The 26,181-nt window shown below is 40.4% G+C and overlaps 1 protein-coding gene across 1 annotated transcript in view; it reads left to right on the forward strand.

Annotated features, from left to right (window-relative positions):
- The window catches only part of EMC2 (ER membrane protein complex subunit 2), a 56,575-nt gene extending 31,709 nt beyond the window's left edge, over positions 1 to 24,866 (forward strand). Inside the window, exons 6-11 of the mRNA XM_015414737.1 lie at positions 8,105 to 8,190; positions 8,363 to 8,422; positions 13,244 to 13,325; positions 15,374 to 15,484; positions 17,197 to 17,301; positions 24,563 to 24,866. Of these exons, the coding sequence (XP_015270223.1) occupies positions 8,105 to 8,190; positions 8,363 to 8,422; positions 13,244 to 13,325; positions 15,374 to 15,484; positions 17,197 to 17,301; positions 24,563 to 24,649 (531 nt within the window). The 3' untranslated portion in view covers positions 24,650 to 24,866. The remainder of the gene's footprint in view (positions 1 to 8,104; positions 8,191 to 8,362; positions 8,423 to 13,243; positions 13,326 to 15,373; positions 15,485 to 17,196; positions 17,302 to 24,562) is intronic.
- The last annotated feature ends 1,315 nt before the right edge of the window (positions 24,867 to 26,181 follow it).

A 26,181-nucleotide genomic window follows, 5' to 3' on the forward strand; every position in this document is an offset into this window, starting at 1 on the left:
GAAAAGACTAGTCTCAATCAAATAAAAACACATCAAAGTGCAAAGAACTAAAGCGTGATGTGGCTTGTTATTGCATACTCCACCTACTGCCTAAAATACATCATAATAAGTAATCATAAACAGTACCAAATAAATGTACAGTACTCTGCAATCCCGTGCATAATGTGACATACAAGTGCTCAGTGGGTCTCCTATAAAGCTTGATCCATTTTGATAAAGCATCCTTTTCAAGAACATCATCTGTTGCCCTTGGAATAGCTGGGTATGTAACATACTCTATACTTATTTATGTATTTTATTCAATTTATACCCCGCCCTCCCCGCCAAGGCAGGCTTATGGGGAAAAGATTAATTCCTGCAGATGCAGGCCATTGTTGGGTGATTTGGCTATAATGATAAGCCATGGTTGGTTGAATCTCTTCTTTGGTTTGGTAAACTGTGGTTTATTAAATCTGTTTTTTTGTTCGATTAATTAACTTCATGATTCTCTAAGGTCTTAAGTTATGTCTGAACGACTATTGTTTCAGTAGTCTGGATAGCATACAGAGCATGTCTCTGAACCCAACCATCTGATTCGCATCATGTAGGCATAGCTTTGTTTCCAGGTGAAAACATTATTAACTGTATGCTCTTCTTCATTTTTTAAACTATTGTCTGGGTGTTTTTCTTAAGAACACATCAACTAACTGAACCTGGTTGTTGATGGAAGAAGGTTTAATACTTGAATTGAATTGAATGGAACACTAAGATGGCTTCTTAAAACATCTGCTGCGTAGTGCAGCACAGCCCGAATTCCAGTCTGTCATACATTTCTGCATATTGAGGCTAAATTAAGGACAATCTCTTCCTAGTATGAGGAAGAACTTTTCATCTTCTGCTTGAATTAAAAACACTGTATGGCTAGAAAATTTGTTTCAAACTTGATGTCAAAGGCTGTCTTCACATAAACAGTATTTTTCTGCCCCTCCCCCCATTAAAGTAGAAGAGTATGTTTTGATACCCCACTTGTCTCTACTTTAAGGAGTCTCAGAGTGGCTTACAATCTTCTTTCCTTCCTCTCTCCACAACAGGCACCTTGTGAGGTAGGTGGGGCTGAGAGAGTTCTGAGAGAAATGTCACTGGCCCAAGGTCATCCAGCAGGCTCCATGTGGAGGAGTGGGGAATCAAACCCAGGTCTCCAGATTAGAGTCTGCCCCTCTTAACCACTACACTGGTTGTAGTCATATTTTACAAAAAGCCCTCTCAGAGGACCTCCAAAAGCTCAGTCTCTCCAGACTTTCAGCAAGTTAAAAGCTTTCTTTACTTCTTCCGTGAGACTGTTCCATAGTATGGAGACTGAGACTGCCTCTGAGAAAGCTCACAGGTGAGCCATGGCCAAACGCACCATGGTAAAAGGGGAGGGGAAACCATGAGTAGGAACTCTCCAGAGAAAGGAGGCTGCTGCCTGCTTTCATATAGGCAGAAGTGATCCTTCAGACATATGGGCACCAGTTGGTGAAGGACTGAAAGGTAAAAACCAGCGCTTTGAATTGAACCCAGAAACACAAGCTCTTGGAAAGTGTCACCTCAGCAGTTCACACTTGCTATCAAATAGGCTGCTGGTAACTTGCAACTGGGGGGGGGGAGGGGGATTTTCCACTATCCCTTTATCTTTCCTCTTGAATAGGACAGAGCACTGTCTCCATTTGACCTTTATTAATTCAGTGCTGTGGTTTTAAACACCATGATACAAGAACCAAGCCACTAAGACCACCGATAGCTGCTGATGCGGATCCAGAGGGGCACTGGGGCTGTGCATGTTGTGAATGAATGAAAATGACTTAGAAAGTCTTGGAGCTTGTGTGTGAGGGTCTCATAGGACTTTGGTTTGCTCTTATGAACAAAATGGAGTTTTCCACAACCTGAGTATCCAGCATTCCTTTGTACTGAAGTGAAGATCCTTGTTTTTGTTTTCATGAGCGACTATGTCCCTAGATGCGTTGAGTGTTTCCTGTGTGAAACAATAAGATGCCAATCAATGCTCCCTCTAAGCTGTGGAGTCTTGTGAGCAAAAAATCTACTTTGTGAGCTACTGGCATTAAAGTTGTGAGTGAGCGATTGGGCTACTGCATAAATTAGTTTGCTCTGGAGCCATCCTTCCTGAGCAAATACAAAAATGTGTGAGCCGGAGGCTAAAAAACTGTGAGCTAACTCACACTAACTCAGCTTAGAGGGAACACTGGATGGCATATAAATTGGCCTAAGTAAAAACAATAAGATCATGTTATAATTGTAACTTCCTTGGCATTGCAGAGAAAGTCAGCGAACCCCAGTATTCTATGGTTTGGAGAAATGGCTTGGTCTTCACTTGGAAAAATAACAATTTTTTATGTATTATGTATCCCAGGTTGACATATTTCTGTCCTTTTTTTAAAATGACTTACAAAACAGAATTGGATCCAAAATGTGGCAGACTTCCTTTTATTATGAGACATTCATCAAATTCATAACCTATCTCCTGGTAAAAGCTCTTTCCAAACCGTGTGTCGGGCTGTTTTGCTAATCAAATGCAGAAGTTGATGAACGTTCAAATCCTCGCTTCACTTTGAGACTACTTAATGCTAATTTAAAAAAAAATCTTGACCAATGGAGGATTAGTTCTGGAGCCAAATTGGGGATTATTAACTCTTTTTAAAGGAATAGCTTGGAATGGATCATTGTTTAATAAAGAAATAGGGGACGTACTTAGAGTACCTTGGCTCACTTGATACTGATTATAGCATAAGTATTTCTTTAAGATGACATATATCTTTCCGTTAAGAATGATGGCTTTGCAGAGCCAGCCAGTATAGTAATCTCTATAGAGTTTTGTTCTGAATGCTGGGAAATGGATAGGGGGAAATTCCATGTCACCAGTTCTGCATGGTCAAGCAAAACGGATCTGGTTTCAGAGACACACACTTTTGACCAGGTCCGCAAATACTTTTTGAATGAAAAGGGAGGAAAGTATCCTTTTTGTATGTCAAGCTGGTTCTCAAGAATCTCTTGTTTTGAGAAGAATTCCGAATACCTTTACAGAAACTTTCTAGACTATCAGACTGAATCATTTCTTGCTTTTCTAGCTGTCTAGTCAAAAATACTGAGGGAAGCTTATATGTTGCTTTCACTCTAATTGAAATGTTCTTTAAATTTGCCAGAACACAACCATAAAATGTTCTGATTATTGTAACTCTCTGCGGTGCTTTGTGCTTAATAGGGCAAGTGGTAGAAAGGATGATCTCTTATAATAAACATAAATAATAGTTCCACTTAGAAATGCTTGATCCCCACTTTTTGTTTGAGAAGGAGACACATGGATATCTGTAGGTCATAAACTGTTTGTGAAGCTTCGGTTATAACTTTGCTTGAAAAGGATGCAGACTTAAGTTGAATTAAGTTTGCACTACCAGAATTCATCATCTGATTGAACAGTAATGTAGTTTAAAAGCTTATACTTTGGATACTAAAAGTGTAATCTGGAAGTCATCTGAAGCATAATTCATACTAGGGGTGTGCAAAGAACCTCAGGTATTTTTTGGGTTCAGGAATATTGAACCCCAAAAATTTCAGTATTTCCCAATATTCCCGAATCCCAATATCAGCATGGTAATGGGATTTTGGAAATATTTGGGATTCCCACATTTTTTGGGGGTCCAATGGACCCAAGGAAAAAAAAAACAAGAGGATCAGCTGGGTTGACAGGAGCTGAGAGCTCTGCACTGCCCTGGCCAATCCTGGGCTGGCTCCTCTTTGCAGGTCATTTGAAACTGAGCTGCCAAGAGAAGCCAGCCCCAGCCAAAGTTTCTCTCTGCAGGCTCTGCTGGGGCTTTGCTGGACAGCCTCATTCATTCATTCATTCATTCATTCATTCATTCATTCATTCATTCATTCATTTGATTTCTGTCCCGCCCTCCCCACAAGCAGACTTAGGGCAGGTCACAACATTCAAATTACTAACAAAGATCAATCAACTTTAAAAACTTTAGACCAGACTGCCCAAGAGAGCCAGCCAAGAAGCTGATCCTGCAGGAAGAGTTCTCCCCACAGTCTCAGCTGGGGCTCTGCTGGCGACCCGTTTAGACTGGACTGCCCAACAGAGCCCACCCAGCTGATCCTGTGGGGAGAGTTCTCCACGCAGGCTCTGCTGGGCAGCCCAGTTTATACTGGGCTGTCCAACAGAGCCTCCCCCATCCTCCAATGGAGGGGGGGAAAGGCATTTAAAGGGATTGCGGTCCCTTTAAATGCCTTTTGCAAGCCACAAGTGCCCTTTATCTGTAGCTATCTGGCGGATGCCAAAAACCCCGAATATTTTCAGGATTTTGGGGGGCAGCTATTTTCTGATAGCCAGATCAGTGGCCCACTTGATAACTGGAAGAGAAAATACCCGATAAGATATTTATCAGGTATATTTTCAGCTTGGTTTATACCGAGCGCACACACCCCTAATTCATACATTATGATTTTCTATAGAGAGAGTTTAATTTCCGTGTAGGAAAAAGAATATACATTGTAATTAATGAGTAGAGCTTCCCTCTCAACTAGCATATGGAGCGTGCAACACCTGCTTGAACTGTACAGTTTCAAAATACTTCATTTTACAGCATTCACACCTTTCCCAACCCTACACTAAAATTAATATTTCCTTAGGGAGTTGGAGTTATAAATTGGGCTTGAACATCCAAATCTGCTATCCAGTATTTAAAATGATTTCTTTCCCCAAACTATTATTAGCTTTATGGATTATGAATATGATAAGAACTATTCAGTCAATCAGCAAGTGAATTACAAAGTGTAATAAAAAGCATTTGAATCTAACAATAAAGGTTTCTCATAAAACAGAGTAATGCAGTGGGGCCAGGTAGATTGAGAAACTATTCAATCAATCAGCAAGCGTACAAATATAATAAAACAGTTCTGCCTAGCAGCAACGATCCGTAATAAAACAAAATAATTTAGTGGGACTGGGGGTGAAGAATTGGAAAAACAGAACAAGCAGACAAAAGCCGTCTATGGGAACGAAACTATCAGGGTAGGTAATATTTGTGTGTGCACTAAGGGCTGTCAAGTCTCTTCTGACTTATGGCGACCCTGTGAATTAATGATCTCCAGAAAGTCCCGTTGCTAACAGCCTTGTTCAGGTCTTACAAACTGAGGGCCGTGGCTTCCTTGGTGGAATCAGTCCTCCCCATGTTGGATCTTCCTGTTTTCCTGCTGCCTTCAACTTTTCCTAGCATGATTGTCTTTTCCAGTGACTCTCATCTTCTCATAATGCGACCAAAGTACGATATCCTCAGTTTGGTCATTTAAACTTCTAGGGAGAGTTCAGGCTTAATTTAATCTAGAACACACTTATGATAGATACCATTCATCCCATATATAAAACAGTTCAATCTGAAGCAAGATTCTTAACAAAACAAAACAAAAAGTTGAGAAAGTCCTGACCTTCACTGAGGAGTGATGGACAGTATTGGTGGATGGGGAACAAAACATGTTCTGTATCTTACTGATAATATGATTATAGCCTGTTAAGACTCAGGATGTCTTGGGTCATGCCTCCACTTGGGGTTGCTGGGAGAAAGGAAGTAGATCACCCATCTATATAGGGCAGGAGTCATAGAATCATAGAGGTGGAAGGGACCTCCAGGGTCATCTAGTCCAACCCTCTGCACAATGCAGGAAATTCACAAATCGCTCCTCCCACACCCCTGGTGACCGCTGTTCCACCCCCAGGAGATGACAAAAAACAACAACAACACAACCCTTCAGGGTCTCCAGCCAAACTGGCCTGGAGAAAAGTCACAAGTCTCTTGCTGCTGGGTGTCTAGCAGGTGGAGAAAATGGTATGGGGAGTCAAGATGTATAGATGCGGGTAGAGTGATGTGAAAGCCAGTTGGACAAACGCAGTGATTAGAAGAAAAGAAGAAAAGATTGGATTTATACCCCGCCCTTCACTACCCAAAGGTGTCTCAGAGCAGCTTACAAACTCCTTTCCCTCCCCCTCCCCACAACAGACACCCTGTGAGGTAGGTGGGGCTGAGAGAGCTCTTGACAGAAACTGCTCTTTTTCAAGAACAGCTCTTATCAGAGCTACGGCTTGTCCAAGGTCATCCAGCCAGGTGCAAGTGGAGGAGTGGGGAATCAAACCCGGTTCTCCCAGATTAGAGTCCGTGCACTTAACCACTACACCAATGTGGTTAAAATGTGGAATTCAGTACCAGAGGATGCTGTGATGACCATAGGCACAGATGGTTTTAAAAGGGGATTAGACAGATTCACGGAGGGCTATCAGTGGCTACTAGCCGTAGTGTCTAGCAGGAACCACCATGTTCAGAGGCAATCAGGCTCTGAATACCAGTGCCACGAGGGGCAACATCAGGCCCTCTATGCCCTGTGGTTGGACCTCCAGAGGAATTGGTTGGCCACTGTGTGAGACAGGATGCTAGACTAAACGGACCATTGGTCTGATCCAGCAGGGGGGTTATTATGTGGTTTCTAAGTTAGATCAGTGCAGGTTTGCCAGTTCCAGAATTTCACAACGTTTGGGAAACCAGTTCAACCTGAGCAACTTGTTTGTTAAATATCGGAATTGCAAATTGGTATCTCTAGTTAGGATCTAGATGCCCAACGTGTATATGTGTGTTTCTGTATTTAAGGGCTGTAATTGATGACACTGTTTATTATATGCATTTCTATTTTTTACTGCATTGTTGTACAGCTTCTGTAATCCATTTTTTTAAAATGTCTTCGTTACATACTGTTTTTATTTTTTCCTAACTTTGTATTCCAGTCTTATTACAGTGTTTATTATATGTCTTCTACTGTGCCTGTTGCATTGCTAAATTTTGTAATCCACCTTGCATTTCTCTGAAAAAGGCAGATTATAAATAAATATTTTAGAAAGCAGTAAGAATGCAGAAAGGGAAAAGGGTGGAAATTTTAAAGGTGAGGATTTTAAGAAAGTTGTTTGGTCGTGTCATAGCACAAGGAATTCCATGCACTGCTTAAAGAATTAGGATCTCCATAGTTATCTGATGTGATCAAATGTCTGCTAGGAGTTAGTGTGAGATAATGATCAGTTTATACATGCGCTCTAGAAAAGGATATAGTGTTTCCAGTAGTAGGAGGCGTAGGGGTCTGAATGGTTTCTGTTGTGTGGGAAGACTGTGGTTGACAAATAGAGCAGCAGCCGCTGGAAAGTCTAATTCCGAATCATTTGAGGAGGCCCTGCTTGTGTGTTTCTGAAGGAATGGCATTCAGAGGTGGAAAGAAAGAACCCTTCTCATGGTGATGAACCGTCTGCAGCAGACGAAGCTGTCCAAAAAAGGGGGGGGGGGATCATTTTGGCGGATGGCTTGTGCTCTTAAGCTGAGGTTCTCAGGGTGTGTTTCTTGATTTGTTTTCCAGTTACAAAGTTGTTAATTTGGTGGAACAGCTGCCGTACAACTTTAAAAAGTTTTAAATAACTGCTAGGAACTGAAATTTTCCTAAAGCCTCTCATGTTGCCAGGAACGCTGCACCCAGCACCCGTCTTCTTTTTTTGTATGGTCATTGCAGTATGCGGAGGCTGGTTCTGCAAACCCAGATGTCTGTTCTTGGAGTTATGTAACACTACTGTAAAATGTCATTGTTAAGCAGAAAGATGGTATCTGGAGACTTACAGAGAGTTCTCTGGGTAAAATGCCAGTCATTGTGGCACTGTGATCCCCCCCCCTCCCGATCGGTGCCTTGACTATCTCTGGGACAGAGCACATGAATGATAGGTTGGTGGACTTTGGGCTGGATAAAGATTAAGATCTCCTGCTGCTTTGTAATTATCAGAATCTGGACAGTCACTTATTTGGATGAAATGATGCATATAGTTTGCACATGAAAAGTAAAACCCACGTAACGTGATAGCAAGATTTTTTATTTTTTTGTAAATCTCTCAGCAGGATGTCATAGGGTATATTTATAAACTCCAGCCAAGCAGTTGCTCTCCAGTGGAATTCCTCTGGAACTGAGATAATAATTTGCACAGTCAAATTGCCTCCTTACAAAAACCCAGGGAATTATGAGCACATAATCCTCTGTTAATGTCAATCTGCAGGCAGCAAGGAAGCGTAAGATTGCCATTCGAAAAGCCCAGGGGAGAAATGCAGAGGCCATCCGAGAGCTGAATGAGTATCTGGAACAGTGAGTGTTTTTAGAGAATATGGATTGTGTTTTGCGTGTTCTGATAAATCTTTTTTAATTAAAATGGAATTTACATTTGATTTACTCCTTCGCCTCCATGCTGTTCATTTTACAGAACTCTATCTTTCTTTCTTTTTTCTTCTCTTTTTTTTTTGTTGCTCCCTTTGTTTAGGTTTGTTGGTGACCAGGAAGCCTGGCATGAACTTGCAGAACTTTACATCAATGAACATGAGTAAGTTATTTGCAGAACTCACTTCACAAAGGGCCCCAAGGGGGTTTTCTTATGTGCAAAGAACAGACGCCCATGACTGCTTCTGAAGGCCTTTCTTCTGAAACACAATTTCATTTTGGTAGTAGGATGAGCATTGTGCGTCTAAAAAGTTTTCTGAGTAGGCTTCCAAATTCCTTATTTATTTAAGCACAGGAAGGCTTTTCTTTCTTTTTTAATTGCTGATTTGGCATAAATGTCACCTATTTGTCAGACTAATTTAATTTAAATGAGCGTAGTGCATGGGCTGCCAACATTACTTTTTGTTTTATGCACTACATTTAAGGAATCAGATGCACGTACTCTATTTACGTTTTAGGAGATTTCCTCCATAAGGAGACATGCTATAAAGATATGAGTTGAAAGTGTTCATTGGTGCCTTTATTTTTATTAGAAGAAAATCTGTGGCTTCAACATTAAGGGGGGGTTGGTTGCCTGGCTACAAGGCCCTGTGCAGTCAAATATGTTGAGTGTTGCAGGAACTTTCTTATTGAATATTTAATGTTTTTGTTAGCTTTTTATTGCTTTAGTGACAAGAGGAAATTCCAGTGTGAGTGGATTAGCTGACAGCCTTAGTTCTAGTTTTCTAATATCACCGCATTAATTTTAGCCCTCATTCTAAGGCAAATCATTGTGGGTTTTCCCCCTGCCTTTACTCTCTCCCCGCCACCAGAATTGTACCACATTGTTTCCTTCCTTCCTTTCTTCAGAAAATAGTAAAAGAATGAGACTCTTAGGAGAACATTCTCATTGGGTTATAAAAAAACTATTTTTTTCTCTCTCAGAGAATTATTAAAATTAGCTCTTGTTAAATCTCTGATAAATTTAATGCATGGATTTTTGATGCGTTTCTGGAGGGTAATAGCAAATAACCTAAAGAAGGTTTATAATGTGCTATTCAGCTTAATGTATTTAAACAGTAGACTCACAGAGAGAATTCCAGGTAATCTGTTGTAGCAAAAATCTTGGTGGTACCTTAAAGATTAACTACTTTATAGTGCCATAAGGTACTATAGATAATAATCAACTTTGTCAGATGCAGGAAATGTTATACTTGGCAATCATAAAAATAAATGAACAGAAAGAAAGAAAAAGAGGGATAACCAATTGAAGGCAGAAAGTATGGTGGTTGTTTTTAAAATCCAACTCATTTAAAATCAGATTTGAAGGTTTTTGCTTAAAACCAGTTACCTTAAATATCTGTATTTTTTTTAAAAAGAGACCCTGTTTCAAAATGGAATCTACCAATATAAATACTTAACGCTGTACCCACAATTAAAACACCATCCGCTTCAACCTATCAAACATGGTGCATTTAACGCTGACGAAGGGAGCTTTGACTCTCGAGAGCTTATACTCAGAAAAATCTTGTTGGTCCCTAGGATGCTACTGGACTCATATCTAGCTACATTTAGCCCTGCTTTCCCTTCCATCGGCAGTTCTGGAGGGTAGATATTAAAAAGTGCTATATGTTCACATGATAAAATTGAAACAGTTGAACATATGTTTATGGAATGTCCTATATTTAATGAGCTGAGGGCTAGTTTACTTCTTTACTTAGAAATAACGAAATGCCCACTGAGGCATCTGACAGTATGAGGGCACAAGTGACATGATTTTGTTACTCTCTCCGTGGCAAAGTTTATGGGGGCAGTAATTAAACAACAGAAGAATAGCACTACGTAAGGCATTATCTGATTTTATAATTTTATTTTCTGCTCAAGGTTATCGCTCTATGAGCTGTATTAGATAGATAGATAGCCCTGCTTTCCTGTTTAAAAGAGAAATCTGAGAGGCCAAATTTACCTTCCTTTGGGGTTGAAGCATTACCAGGGTGGCACAATAGGTCATGTACATTATGATCATAATGACAAATTATGAATACTCACGACTGTTACATGGAGGACTTGAACATTTCATTTTCTTTCTCATCGGAAAAAATGCAGTGTTTTGCTCAGCAATCACTAGCCCTTGTCTGTGGCAGGTTTTGGGCACTAGGGGTGTGCATTTGGCTTTGCTGAATTGAAAAAATACCGAAAAATACCTTATCAGTATTTTTCAGGTATTTCTTAAGCCGAATGAGATTCTGTAATCTAATTCAGCTGGCCGATAAGGTGCTCTTGAATAAAAGCTGATCTTATTCAGCTTTTGTTTGGCCTCAGTCAGGGAGGGAAGGTGTCAGGGAGGGAAGGTGTTAGGGAGGGAAGGTGTCAGACCAGCTCTGCTTCCCCAAGCGCCCTGCCTTCCCTCTGAAGGTCAGCTTCCCCTGCAGTCGTGGGGTGCCTGGGGAAGCCCAGGGAAGGCAGTTTAAACTGTTCAATGGACTGAAGCCTAAGTGCCCAATAGGGGAGTGCACCAAAAATCGGTATTTTTCAGGTTTGGGTAAACCAAGCCCGAATAGCACAGTACAAAAATGCCATTCTCTATGACAACAAAAATGAGCATATTTGCAAACTTCTTTGAACAAAATGCGCGAGCCTGAATTTGTTCTTTGAGTAGCATATTTGCTTTTTAAGGTATTGAGCTGACAGTCAGCTTTAATTTTGTGTCCCCCCCCCCCTTTGGAAAAATAAAATATTTAAAAGTAGTGTCTCCTGCTCTTTTGATCCTAGAAATGATGTACATTGCAAACCCTTTTTGCTGGTGAATTGTTACCTGTTTGCTATATGAGCACGTCGAAGTGGTTTTAATAATCTCCCAGTGCCTCTGCAGGTTGGAACGGTGAATGTGTCCCATGCTGAGATTGTGACAGCTCATAGTAGGAATAGGAACAGTCAAGGCGACTAATGACCAGAAATAAAAATCATACAGCTCTGTTGTTAAAATTTCAGCTGTAAAACTGAGTACGTATAACACAACTAGTAATTATTTAGGTTTCAGGATTTAGCACTGCAGGTCTCTGTGGGATTAAATGGTACTCTGTTTTTTCAGAGACAGGGTTCTCACAGTTGATCAGTGCATCAGCCCAGCCCCCCTGCCACACTTCACACAGTTCTTCCTGCCATTGAATCAGTGCCTTTCCCCATTACTGCTGCTGTTTCTAGGAGAAGGGGAGACTGGTGAGAGACCAAGATGGATTTCCCAACTAGGTGTATCTTGTAATGCTGGGTACTAGAACATATTTGCAGGGAGTGCCAGTGGGCAGGAGGGAGGGCTGAACGTCCCCATCTTCTGATTTTCCCCTTCATCTGCATCACCATTCCAGTGTTTAGCTTGTGTTTTCCTGACTCAGGTTCCAAAACCAGAAGTAGACCCAGCAACGGGGGACATTGCTTGGGGGGTTGGGGGTTTGTATTTTCATGGGACATTAAGCTTCTCTTACTTACTGATTGCTCACATGTTCAGTGGGGCCTTAGTCTGAAGGCTGGTGTTTGCTGACATTAAGTTGTCTTTAGCTAGGATCATACTTGGATCATTGAGGTTCCAGAAGGACGGAATGTCCATCGTTTAGAGCTTTGGAAGGGTGTTCCTTTGCTTGTTTTTGCACAGTACTGAATACTGTCATCTTTTTTCAGAACAGGTGAAATTTTCTATTAGTAAAGTTGATGGCGTCTGTTCTGTTTGTTGGTTCTTATGGCCTGCCTTTGAGCATGACAGTCATTGTGCAATTCAGCATCACTGTCTTGTCTCAGAAACCATTGGTTGAAAGGGAATCTCAATACACAGCAATACCTTGGCAAAAATAAGTTTGGAGCCCATGTGCTTATTTTATTTATGTATTTAAAACATCCTTATGCCACCTCCCCCCCCCCAGTAGGGGTTCACAAGGTGGTGAACATTAAAACGTTTAAACAATGAAAAAGACAGTTAAAATTAGAAAATTCAATTAAAAAACCACATAAATACACAGCACTAGAAGGAGGGCCAATATTTGGAGTATGCCAGACAAAACGAAAAGGTCTTCACCTGCCGATGAAAGACACTGATAGAGGTAGACAGATGAATCTCCCTGGAGAGGGAGTTCCAAAATTTTGAAGATTTTTCAGGATGAACATAGAATTGTCATGCACATCTCTGCCTTCCAGATTATCCAAAACCAAAATTTGGAGGCAAAGAACTGTACTTTAGCAACAGATGCTATGGTGGACTTTCTTGGCTACGTTTACCTGTTTCAAGTGAGAGTGTGTTCTGTTTCCCTGGCATCTCATACAATACGATGCCCATTCACTATACTCCTAGACCCCCTTAATAATCCCAACAAAAAAGTCTGTTCGTAGTCTGAGAGAGTTCACACGAGCAGTTCTGCTGCTTTCTCTTCTTGCGATCCATCTTGAAGTCCCTGGAAATCATAATATTATTAAATCGGACGCATGTGCAAGTGACTGACAGCAGCATTGGAGTCATAGTAGCCCTTTCCCTGCTGCTATAATTACAGGAATCGCTGCTGGCTCCGTCTGGGCACCAAGCAGGTCCCAAATGGCCTTCTACACAGTTTCCACTATCAAGGGGGAAATTATGTCCTCCTTGGATGCGCGAATCGGACCTTAGACCTGGGGAAAACGAAGGGCAGATAATTTTCTCTAGTGCATTTGCCACTACTGCTATAACGTGCACAGTGGGACTCATGCACAGCAAGATGATGAAGCTCCAGAAGACTCCTGCAGCCTTGTGTAGGTCAAGTTTGGGAGTCCACTGAAAATGGAAAGCAGAAAATATGCGTTTCTGTGTTCTGTCTAGTCTCCGGACTAGCCTTTGCTGTAGAAGCTGTTGACAGTGGTTAGGTCCTACTGCAGCAGTAAAATGTAGATTCTCTTTTAAATGCTCCCTCCTGGTTTCGTCCTCCAGCTACGCAAAGGCAGCGTTTTGCTTGGAGGAGCTTATGATGACGAACCCGCACAACCACTTGTATTGCCAGCAGTTTGCAGAGGTGAGTATCTTGGAATGCTGCGAGTGAGCAGATGCTGTCCTGAGTGAGCAGCCAGTTGTCAGCGTGTACGCTGATCCTGTTCTTTAGTTGCCAGTTCCTCATTTGTATGCTTCAACTGCAGCATCTCCCCCTATTTACTGCTGCTTGTTGAAGTGAAAAAAATTCAAAGGGAACTATTTCTTTTGATGCTACATTTTATGGTTGTTATTTATTTAGTCCTTTCTATCTCGTCACTGTACAACATTCTCCCCTTGTCAAGGAAGCCTGAGGCGAACCCTGTGGTGGGCTCCCAGGGCAAGTGCGCCCAAGAATCAGACTGTTCTTTATAAAATAATATTAAGTCTATTCAAGAGTTAATAAGGAAAAGGTTATTGCCAACACATTACTCAGAAGTCACACAGAACAGAAAATAAGGTAGCTTTAACTACCTAACACTGTCCAGAGTTGCAGTAGGTGGCACAAACCTTAGTTTCAATAGGAAGGCCGCAAATCCACATTATCTGTGTCTCTAGCAATTGCCGGTCATAGTGTGGACCTATAGTCCATAAGAATCTCCGCTAGCTTCTCCCTAGGGCCACAACTGAATGATAGTTTCTGGCCCAGTGTGTCAGGTGATGATGATATCCAAATCAGAACATATTTCTTTCCAAGCAAACTCTCTGGAAAATCACATCACTTCTCCCCCCCCCCCCCAATCACAGATCACAGATTTCCATGAGAAACCAATTAATCATCTTCCATCTTTGGCCTTGAAGATGATAAGAAGCCTGCAGGCCAGAGACCCAGTTAGTAACACCTGCAGGCCAGCTCAGGCCAATCATTGTTCACATTAACCCTTGAGGGGATGGTGGGTAAGGTGCTTTGCTTCACACCCCTCCTCCTTTTTATCCTCTCTACAGCCCTGTGGGGTATGCATTGGGAGTGTGATGGGCCCAAAGTCACCCAGCAAGCTTCCATGGCAGAGTGGGGATTTCACCCTGGGTCTCCACGCTCCTAGTCTGATACCCTAACCACTACGCCACACTGGGTCTCCCCTTCCCCTTGAATTAATCAAATACCATCAGACTGCTTAGGTCCGTTATTCAACCTGGATTAGTCTGATGCTGTTTTCAGTTAGAATAAAAATATCAGGAGGTTGGTCTGTTTGTAGCAAAAAATAAACAGGTGTCTTGTGGCACCACAAAGACTACCTAAAATTTTATTCCAGCATATTTCATAGAGCCCATTTCATATGAGTAAGCAGATCCTCACTATTCAGTCATTTTATGTACCAGTATGAAAGAAACAAACAGCAAGGTCGAGGGACCATGAAATGCAGGAAGTACAGGATGAAATGTAATTATGTGAAATTCAGATCTAATCAAGAAAAATACAGGCACCATCCTAAAGTAGTGGGCACCTGAAATCGGTGGGGAGTCTTAGGTTTCGCTAAGCTATTTCTTACTTTTTGTAAGATAAGACAGTTTAACTGGTAATGGTCTCTATATTTTTCTTGATTAGCCTTAAGTTTTATGTAATTACTTTTCAACCAGTGCTTCCCGTGTTCCATGACCGTTTTGACCCTGCTTGTTGATGGTTTCTTTTACTTCTACCTCCTACAAAAATACCGCCTAATGGGAACCCACTCATGATATGTGAACTCGTGGGCTGTAGTCCACAAAAGCTGATTCTGGCCCATCTTAATCTTTCATGTGCCACAAGACTCGTTTATTCCAAACACACACCCGTGTACTGGTGGTGGTGGTGGTGGGAATTGCTGTCAAGTCACATCTGACTTAAGGGTGACCCCGCAGAGTAGTCGAGGCAAGAGACTAACAGAGGTGGTTTGCCATTGCTTGCTTCTCTGTAGCAGCCCCGGACTTCCTTGATGGCCTCCCATCCAAGTCCTAAGCAGGGCTGACCCTGAATAGCTTCCAAGGTCTGATTAGATTGGTCTAGCCTGGGCCGTCCAAGTCAGGGCCCTAAAATACTAAGGCAGCTTATAACTAATGCAGTCTGCTAGTGTTAATTGATCAGTGCTTATTAATTGGTCTTGCCTTATGCAACAGGTTAAGTATACCCAAGGAGGGCTTGAAAACCTCGAACTTTCGAGAAAATATTTTGCACAGGCGCTGAAGCTGAACAACAGGAACATGAGAGCGTTGTTTGGACTGTACATGGTGAGTCTGAAGGAATTTTTCCTCGCCTAAGAATAATTTAAGCTTCTGCATTTGGCCAGAGTAGAGAAGGTGAGAGGGGAATAAAATGAAAAGTCCTCTGTTGGTCTCTCTCTATAAATCCTTGGCAATAGCAAAATTATATAAGATTTGTGATCAACAAGTTTTCTCTTTGCTTCTTTTTAACCTGTCACTATAATTTATTGTGTCTTAAAGTCAAAATTACGAAAATGGAATGATGGTAATAGTTGGCAGCACTGTTGCCTCTTGTTTACGTGAGCTGTTATTAACATTTCTGGTATTTAGCACAACCATTTAGAGAACTTGGTTATTTGTATCTACTGTTTTAGTGGTTCTGTGGATTTCAGTAGGTTGGGGCCAGTGCTGATCTTTTAGAAGGACAGATCTGGGAAATCTGGGATGTTTGGTTTACCAGACTTTAGAAGACAGAATGTGTGTGCTCGTTTTTGTTTCTTTGTTCCTTCCTTTTTAAAATAAAATGAACACAAAGGCACTTTCCAAAGTATAAAAGAATTAATATTACCTATATAGAGTTCACTTCTGTGTCTGGATGTATGCCTCCCTGTAGTATATTAACATTCTTCTGTGTTGCAGTTTCAGTTTGCAAAGACCGGAGCAAAGCTGTTAATGATAGGACATTTTGGAGGTCACTAAATCATAGAGTTGCCATAAGATGGAAGTGGCTTGACGACCACATAATGCACACATGTTGCAATTCCTGCAAGCTCACTTTAAGCGACAAAGCATGGATATTGAAGGAATGACCACTTGTCATTAAAATCCAATATGACTTATTTATGTCAGCATAGAAGTATAAATGTGGATTGATAATCTTTTCAGATTGCAAGTTAAACTTCTTTTTCCCCTCTCAAGGTCACTTATGACTTTGCTTTATTATCTGTTAATAACATTTGGAGTCCTTTAAAACTGCTGGATCAAATGAACGCTCTCACAAAACTAGCAGTCTGAGTGTGCTGTACAAATGTTTGCATTTTCTGGAAACAAGATCGTTCCTGCTTTGTATGTGTTAACAGCATTTTTTTCTTCTTTTAAAGTTGTCTTAATATTTTATATTTTAAGGTTTGTAATTGAAATAATATTATTTTAATTGGGCAGTCAAGCCTTATTTTTAAATGTTTCCTCCAAAGTTCCTGAACTGTTACCAAGATGATGGCTGGAATCCAAAGAGCTGCTTTAGATGTACCTCAGGGCTCACAAGTGTATGTTTTGGGGTTGGGGTTTTTTTAGTTTTTTTTTTTAACAGCAAACTTCTGTGCTGTATTGCAAACTCCTTTAGAAAGTCCCTCGAGTTTTAGAATAGCACAGACCACTGTTGTTTCAGAAAAACAAGCCCAGAGAAACACAGAACTTGGTTATGTAGTTCATAGCTTGGTAGAGTTCACTGTCATGCCCCTCTGTAGCAAATGAGGGGCTCTCCTGTCCTGTAGAAGTAAAACATCCCTTTTACCCAGACCAGGGTTTTGAATTCTTATTCTTGAGAAGAAGAAGACGGTGAGGGAATTCCTATCTGCAAGATTTTCTAATTTTTTTTCCATCTAAGCAGTTGATTAAGCTTTTTAAAAAAATCGGTCATTCTTCTGTTGTAGTGCTTCTTCGCTTTCCATACATATGTTTGGTGTTTTGGCATACTTTTCAAGGTTATGTTGCTGATTGTTGGCCTGTTTCACTTCTAGGCTGCCAGCCACATCGCTTCCAATTCTAAGGCAAGTGCAAAAATGAAAAAGGATAATGTGAAGTATGCCAGTTGGGCAGCAAACCAAATAAATCGAGCTTACCAGGTGAGTATTAATTACCTGCACCGCATTTGGGGGGGTGCTTTAAAATGTGTATGTTTCTGGGTGAAGATGGCGGGGGCTTACATACACTTTTCAGGGCACTTTGGATCAGAGGACACATAGCATTTCCCCCCTCTTTTAAAACCTTTTTGAGTTGAGAAATGGTCTAATCTATTATAATTTCATAGTCCCATACTATTGAATGCTCTTGCATTTGTATGTATATAATGCAGCTGCTAACCACATGTAAAAGGAATGCAATTAACTTCTGGCATAGTTACCATGTTAAGCCGTGGAATCTTGTTTCCTGGAGAGATGGTAAACTTTGCTTATTTCACCCAAAGGGGCTGGACCATTCAACTATTCAGTCTTAAGCGGCAGTGCTGTTGAGATGCTTTCAATAAATCGTTTCATTTTGGTTTATGTGCTTTTTAACAATTTCACAATCTGTGAACTATTTTCTGCTATCTAAAACGGAGGGAAAGGCAGCATATGTATTGAATAAATAGCTTTTATCGGTGGCTTGATTTAAAATTTAACCCAAATGAAAGTCCTCTTAAATCTCGATTGTGAGAAATTAGTTGAGTCATGATAGCATATACTTTTCTGCCTTGCACTGCCATGTTCAGAGAACTGTAGTAACTTTAAAAAGTACCACCTTGGTTTTTATAACTGTATGGTCTGTATGCGATTGTGAAGTTCTGTTGGAGTTGGATCAAAATGATTGCAAATTGGCCCCACTCTTGGTTGATACTTACCAGAACAGATCACATTTTACACAACCAAAAATATATTTAAAACAAATGTCATAACTTCTTTGTGACTTCATATGTTTGTGATATATTGCATGCTTCAGCTGTATTTTAGCAGAAAAGTGACAAATACCATATCTAGCTGAAAACTGCAAAGGGAATTTAAAAATGCAGGATGTAATTACACAAATTAGAACTTGGCCAGGATCTCAAGTTAACACCCTACTCTGGCAAAAGGTACCATAAGAAACTTTACTGAATAAATATCAAACCTTGTTTGACATGTGAGCCCTGCATGGTTTGGCCTGCTCCTAAGTTTACATTTGAACTGCTGAAGAGCCTAAATGCTCCAGCAGATAAGGCTGACGAGTCAGTATATGGCTCCCCTCCAGTTGAGTGGACATATTGGCAAGAGTCTACTATGCTGCTGAAAGTTGTCGTCTTGTCAACCAGATGTGCCAAGGTGTGGGGGTGGACACTGGAAAATCTCCTTTGGGACCTGGCCCAAAGCTTTATTTTGGATTTCTTTCCCCGGTGTTGTGGTTTACTCTGTTGTTGTCCTTCTGTTTCAGATCATCTGTACAGTTTAGCTATGGGGTTGCATGGTTGGGGTACATTGGTGTTCTTCAGTTGCACAGTAGTAAATTTTCAAGGCAGGTGCTTTTGAAGGAAGTAAGACGTTCTTCCTTGGGCTCTAGATAAGAGCTTACATTCTTATATAAAAAATTACCCCATTTCTCTTTTACTAATTACTAGTCAAATAAAGTTTTATGGTCCTATTTTAACCCCAAAATATAGAAATGTTTGAAATTTGTAGGGGAAATGATAAAACGTTAACCTGTAATGGAAAGATAATTGGAACTTTCCCTAGCTAGCCAATGAACAAACTGTAGAAGTCATGTAAATTTAAATATATTTGCTTAGTTAGATTTGAGTCCAGTAGCACCTTAGTGATCAACACTTAGTGAGTCTAAAATAATACCTTGAAAATCCTGTTCTAATACCTTGAAAATCCTAAGGTGCTACTGGACTTGAACCTAGTTGTTCTACCACAGACCAACATAGCTACCCTATGAAAATATATTTGCTTAGATGGCATTTGAGTATTTTGCGAGCCATTGGAAGGGACTGTAAATCTGTATAAGACACTGAAGCCATCCCTTTCCATTAATGACTTTCCTGTATTGTTATATGCTTCCTGTTTGCAGCTCTGCCATACAATAAATAAATAAATAGTGACTTTCCTGGTCACTTCTTGTGTGGATTCTGTCATCTCTGCAAAGACTGTTTGCACATTTCCTATCTTTACAGTCATAAGTTCTATAAATTTAAGTTAATTTCCGAGTCCCACAATAGTAACTTTGCAGACACAGGTTGGCTGCAGAAATTTCCGGAGATCATCCAAGTACAAGGTACTCTCCACACCACCACAAGGTACTCTCCAAGAATTTTAACTATTACCTAGTCACATGACTAGGGAAGGAAGACTAAATTCCCCTCAATAGGGGAATAGGCACAAACTGATTCATGACCCAGAATTCGGCATGAACTTGGCCCAGTTCAGAGCCCCTGAATTGATGTTCGAGGAAAGTGTCTTCCCTAAACATTTATTGGACATTTGTCCAGTTCAGTTCATCTGTTCAGGCTATTTAAATGTAACAGCTGAACAGTGCAGGTCTGCAGCTGACCTGTTAGGTTTAAATGGCTGTGAGCCATTTCACCATTCCGTTTCACTTCCCCCCCACTTCGAAGTACGGGGAAGTGAAATGGACTGGTGACTGGTCAGTTTTGCTTCCAAGCAGGGGAAGCAAAATGAACTGGTGAAATGCTGCCAGCCATTTAAACCTAACAGCAGGGTGGGTGCACCTGTTAGCTGTTAGATTTAAATGGCTGTGAGCCATTAAACCCGTCAGTTTCGCTTCCTCCTTCTTTAAAGTGGGGGAAGCGAAACGGATGGGTTAAATGGCTGCCTCACTGCTTAACATTTCCCGGGCGATCCCCCTTTCTCCCGGCCACGGTGAACTGCATTTTGATTCAGAGCATTTTTGGCTTAATTGGGTTTGGGGTTCGGTTTGAGGGTTCGTGCCCATCCCTACCCCTCAGTTCTCTTTGCCATTATAAAGAGATGAGTATTTGTAGATTTTGTCATCTAACACATATCAAAATAAATACAAAGGGTGTTACCATTATTTCTTAAGGAAAACAAACATTGCTATGACACCAAAAATGTTTTTTCTTTTTCTTTTTTTAAATATATATTTTATTGGATTTTTTACACATACAGATACCCACCACCCACAACATCACCCATTACCATTTATAATTGCTTTTAAACAGCAGCATAGTCATTTTTCCTCCATTTAACACCATTTCTAAATACTTCTAAGTAATCACATAATCATTTAACAAGTACATTTTCCTCCTTGTTCAAGCATACAGCATCTAATAATTGTATTATTATTCTTTTCTCACTCTTTTTTTTCTTGAAACAGTCCACTATTCACATTTACTTTACCATTTATTTAAGGGTAAAATGAATTATTATAAATTAAAGAGGATAATATGATTATTTAATACTATCCAATAACTACAAAACGGTTTGGTTTTATAAAAATGAGTATTAATTGAATCATCCTATCTGATATTAAGAGATTATGTAAGCAAGGTTCTCTTCTTTTCTGGGATGTTGTCTCTGGTAGTGGTGTAAGAAACTATGCTTGCTGAGACAATCTTAAAAATGTTTTTTCAAGGTGTGCTGATTGTTGTGCAAAAATGGCAGAGTCTGTCATTCTTTGTGTATGGGTGCTATAATGTTGACGCATGGCCAGTATATAAGTAGTTCCCACTGAAGGCTATAAATGGCAGAATTTCTCATTTGAAAGCTGCCCTGTAGGTGAAAAGCTTTGACATGCCACTGGTACTGTTGAACAGACTGAAGACTTCAAGAAAGTAAAGTCTCTAAAATGTTTCTAAAACTACTGTACCTTCAGGGGCTTTGCTTCAGGTACCCCTGTCAACTGAGGCCAGATGAGTGGCAACCTAAGAAAGAACCTTCTCAATCATGCCACTAAAACATGGAATTCTCTCTCCAGAGAGATTCCTCCACCCCACCCTCATTTGATCCTCTTTCTTGTTGTTGTTTTAATTGTTATATCTATATCTATATATCCTTAAGTTGGTTCTAATGTTTTTGATTGATTGCTATCTTAGGGGCCCTACGTTGGTGGAAAGGCAGTAATAAAATGTTTTAAATAGCAGTACTAAAATTAAAAAATGTGTGTTAAAATACAGACACAGGTCACTATAAATGAAGACTTTTCTTCTCCCTTAATTTGTGTTCTTTAACATCTGAAACAAAATACATTTCTCTGCCTCTCCAGTTAATTAGTTTAGCATGTCTCACAATAGAAACACTTTAAGTGGAAGTTTAATTTTCAGTTAAAAATTAAGCTTTAACACTTTTCTCTGTGCCTTTTTTCAGATAAATAGTTTTTGGATATACTGCTATATTCTTTCGGTTAGGGATCGATATGTTGTTTACGTTTAGTAAGGTGATTCTGTTAGAAACCATTTGGGACAGCAAAATAAATCACATTTTCAAAGAGAAGGGGAGGTATCAATTATCAGCTAAATTGATACATAATGCTATTTAGCAAAATAATTACTTTTTAACTAAAATTGGAATGATTAAAACATCTAGCTGGTCTTTTAATTTTAGTTGGTCTAACTTTCAGAATAGGTTAATATAATTAAAGAGAAATTCTGCATGTTATCAAGGAACTTTCCTCATATTTAATGCCTTTGGTCCACTTTGCTCTAAGTGAATAAGCACAATACTATTTATTTTGGACTCCATTTTTTACTGCTATGCAGCAATGACTTTTGACAGTCTTCTCTGATGTGTGTCTGTATTTTTGAAAGATGTTCTGAAAGCCAACATGCACTTTTAAAGTTTGGGATTTTTCTGTAATCTGTTTCTTGTCAAGAAGTTAGACCTCTGTAAGTCTTTGGTTAGGGCTAATTTTGTTCGTTTTTGTTGGCTTTTGTTCATTTTTGGGGTAGTTTTTGTGTTTGCAAAGCTTATTTGGATTTTTTTTTTAAAATGCTCAAGTTTGAGTGTAGCCCAAGGGGGTCAAAGGCAGGTTAACAGTTCCTGCATCGTGTTTCAGCTGGGATATTACCTGTCTGATCACCAAATTTTGTCAACAGGTCACATTTGCTGAATTGAGCTAATTACGAGGAAAAGGGGACACATCGTAAATCCAGGGAGCAAAGTATGCAGGACAGCAGCAATACTTGAAGAAAAAAGCATTAAGCTGAAAATTTATTGAGTGCTCAGATGTAAATGTTTCATTGAGGAACAGGCTGTTTTTACTTAATGAAACATTTTAGCTTATGGTACTTTAAAGGAGAGAGCCATACTTAGGCCGTGTGTGTGTATTCAGCTCACAAAATACAGCAATGTATGGTGTGGCCAGAGTTGTCTGTTTAGAACTTCTGTTGCACAGGCCCATGTGACGTGAACGGAACTTGTCTGAACAGGTTAGCCCGATTCTTCTTTATAACCAAAAGAGAAGTTTGTGGTGGATGGTGCCCTAACTGATAAACCTGCTGTGCAAAATCGCATGAGTGGTAGAAATTGTGCTAGAGTCAAAAAGCTAAATCTAGGCACTAATGACTTGGAAGTTTTCCTGCAATCTAAGTCTCTACGAAAAATTAGGAGGCTAACATAATTTTGATTTATTTTTAAGCATTTCTTAACAATTTAGGTTAATAAGCTATCAGCGCATTCTTAAATTAGTTTAATTGTCATTTCCTTGGTCTTTACGCGATGCAGTAGTGAATAAATGTGGTTGGATCTGCAGAGCTGTTCTGCTTTTTCCTTTGATGCTACTGAAATGAATCCACAGGATCCAACCCATTATATGACATTTAGGGAGCAGTTCTAAGCTGGTCTACTCAGAAGTAAGTCCCATTTTATTCAGTTGGCCTTACTCCCAGGAAAGCAGGATTGCAGCTGCAACCACAAATACAGAGGAAAATGTTGACAACTTAATTCCCCCCCCCCCAAGGGACAGTGGGAGAAATTGGGCATAGTCTTCACAAAGCGCATGCTTCGCATATATTGCTTGACTTCCTGCCCTCATGTGGTCAGAATCTGCTATTCCACTTAAATGGCAACCATAGTTCATGTTGCTTCCAAACTAGATTTGTGTGGTTTGTGCTTGTCCTGCAAGCCAGCATTTCGAACCACAGTTAGTTTGTGGCTTGTAATTCTGGGGTCTGGAGGAATAGTGCAAACCATAGAAAGCAGGTTGGATGGGAGTCAAACTGTGGTTTGCCCTTAAGTGGAAGTATTAATTGACATGTTCCCTGTCTGCTGAAAATTAGAAAATTGCAACGAGTTTATATTATAATAACAATACTTTTTATATATAGCTTTTTTTTAAATGTTCAGGGCGTTTTAATAACCCCTACAAGAGTTGTATAACAGAGTAATGATGCCGACAGTATTATTTCCTATTGTGGACACTTAGCGGTGGTTCAGACACAATGTCTTGCCTAAGGCCAACAAGTGAGAGTCTGACAGAGGGCAAGTTTGAATTAGGTTTAGCTTGGTTCACAGCTAAGTATGTAAGCTACACCAGCTCTCACACCTTAAAGAATGAACGTTTTTGTTGACTGTTTGGCAACACCTGGTCAAATCCTGCAGAACATCTTGCAGAAGGAGTTGATGGACTAGATCTCCACTGTCTTCCCTCCAGCATCCTGCAGCTTGTTCTGAAAATTTTCCATGGTATGGCAAGCTGTACATAAAGGCTGTGAAACCTGTTGAGAAGGTTTTAGAGGGAGTACTAGCAAACTTATGTTGGTGGTGCTACAGTTATATGCTATCTTAGGGCAGGGGCCATGGTACAGTTGTACAGCAGAAGGTCCCAGGTTCATTCCCTGGCATCTCTGGTTAAAAGGATTAGGTAGTGAGTGATGTGGAAGACGCATGCCAGATACCCTGGAGAGATTGAATAGACGGTATTGATCTTGCCCAATAGTCTGATGCAGTGTAACACAGCTTTATGTGTTTAGTCCTTTCTAGGAATTCAGAATGACCATGACTTTTTTTTAGTACTGTATGTAGAAACCAGTGATCTCTTGATTTCCTCTCAGCTTCTAAGCCTCTTGAAGTGACTTCACCTTTGATTTGTGATGATAGGTATATGTTGTGTGGGCTTTTGGTTTGTTGAGCTTTCCACTCAATGTCCACTTATTATCTGTGAACACACACTTTAGGTGTAGTCCCCCTCCCCCACCCCTCTGTGGCTGTCTGGGATTTAAGATAACACAAAAATGGGCATTAGCAAACTTGGTTAATTCTGCAGTCCGCTGTTGGTACATATGTTTTTCTTGTTGTGAAGTGTTGGAACAATTTTACATGCTCGGCTGTTGTGAAAATGTTGCAAAATGACTACTTATTGCATGTTCCGTGAAGTAGAATAACCTTTCTTTTTCCTTAGTTCGCTGGTCGCAGTAAGAAAGAAACCAAGTACTCTCTGAAAGCTGTGGAGGACATGTTGGAAGCACTGCAGATCACACAGTCGTAAACAGTCACAAATCCACCCAACAGTAGATACCCCCACCCGGCTTCATGTCAGAGTGTCAACACAATCTAAAAGTCACTTTAATTTTAAATTCCCAGTTGTGTTAACAGAAGTTCGATGTAAGTAAAAGTGACTCTCTTAAAGACCATGTTTTATAAAGATGTAAGATGCCTATTTATTGCTGCTACGATAAAAGCCACTGAAATGAATAAAAAGAGTAAATTTATTGAATGGCCAGCGTCTTCAGATCTTGTGTGAGTAGTTAAATGCTTTTAAGCCATAACCCGATGTGGAAATAACCCTACGTGATGATAATGTGGGATGATTTATCAAGCTTGAGTAGGAGTGTGACGGGAGCAGTACATAATGATGAGTAACATATGGTACAATAAAACCTTAACAGAACAATTGGTGGAACAATAATAAAAAGTATGCGTACTGAGTGGTGCTCTGAAATGTTGACCAAGCAAGGACTGCCTGTTTCCATTCATTGACATGCTTTAAGTAATGGTTGTATCTTGTGATTCTGTCGAGCTCACCTTTGGAGCCTGCTTCCAGGAGGAGCTTTTTTTCCAGTGGAAGGAGCCTTCTTCGGGAGGCAGAACATCTTCCTCCAAAGGAAGGCTCCATGCTGAGTGTCGGATATTGATAGCAGTGCATTTGCCATGCCCTTCTGCTGTTAGGCAGCAGTACAAAATTGACAAATAGTCTCCACGTGTTTGACATTATGGGAATAATAGTAAAGTCAGATTTAAGTGGTGCCATAGCGGTGGGAGAGCTGCCACTCCACTGGTTGCTTCCAAATGACTGTGACTGCATATACCCATGTAGATCAGGCTGTCCGAATGCTTTCTGCTGGATTAGGCTTTATACCTGATGTGAGCTCGATGTTACACATATGCAAGAGCATAGATTTTTTTTTCAGGGGGCTTTCAGAGAGAACACTAACATGAGCCCCCAAATAGTGCTGAACCTACATCCATAGTAGCTATGCAGTAAGCAATTTAGTTTTGCTTGCTCGCATTCAGTTCTGTTCAGAAATAGATTTTGTTTTTTTCCCCCCCTCATCTGAACAAAAGCTGTCCCCAAAGCATCTAGAAAAACAGGTTAGATGTAAAGGTGGTGTTTTAAGCCTTGAGATTGTACCCTGGCTGAACTAAGAGATTCCTACTGATTGTGGAATACTGCTACTTATTGATAGAGTTACTGGCTTTTCTAGACAGAAGCACTTTGGGGGAGAATAAGTAATACTTTATCTTCCAGCACTCATTAGAACTCTTTATGTTCATTTAGAATGGGACGTACGGCACTCCTTCAGTACTAGGAGTATTTCCAGGTCTAAATACAGCACGAAAGCAAACGGTCGGGAGTTCAGCATGAACACCGTCTTTGTGCTTTAGGTCCCAGGCTCCTGCCAGCAATTGGATGCAGCTTGTTGTTTTCATTGGATTCGTGATATAGGCAGCCAGAAACTCACAGCATTTTTATTTTTTTTTGGGTCTGTGGTGTGGGCAAGGGGTAATTTCCCCCTAGGT

The sequence above is a fragment of the Gekko japonicus genome, unplaced genomic scaffold, assembly GCF_001447785.1.
Source record: "Gekko japonicus isolate JY-2015 unplaced genomic scaffold, Gekko_japonicus_V1.1 scaffold1497, whole genome shotgun sequence".
NCBI classification, from domain to species: domain Eukaryota; kingdom Metazoa; phylum Chordata; class Lepidosauria; order Squamata; family Gekkonidae; genus Gekko; species Gekko japonicus.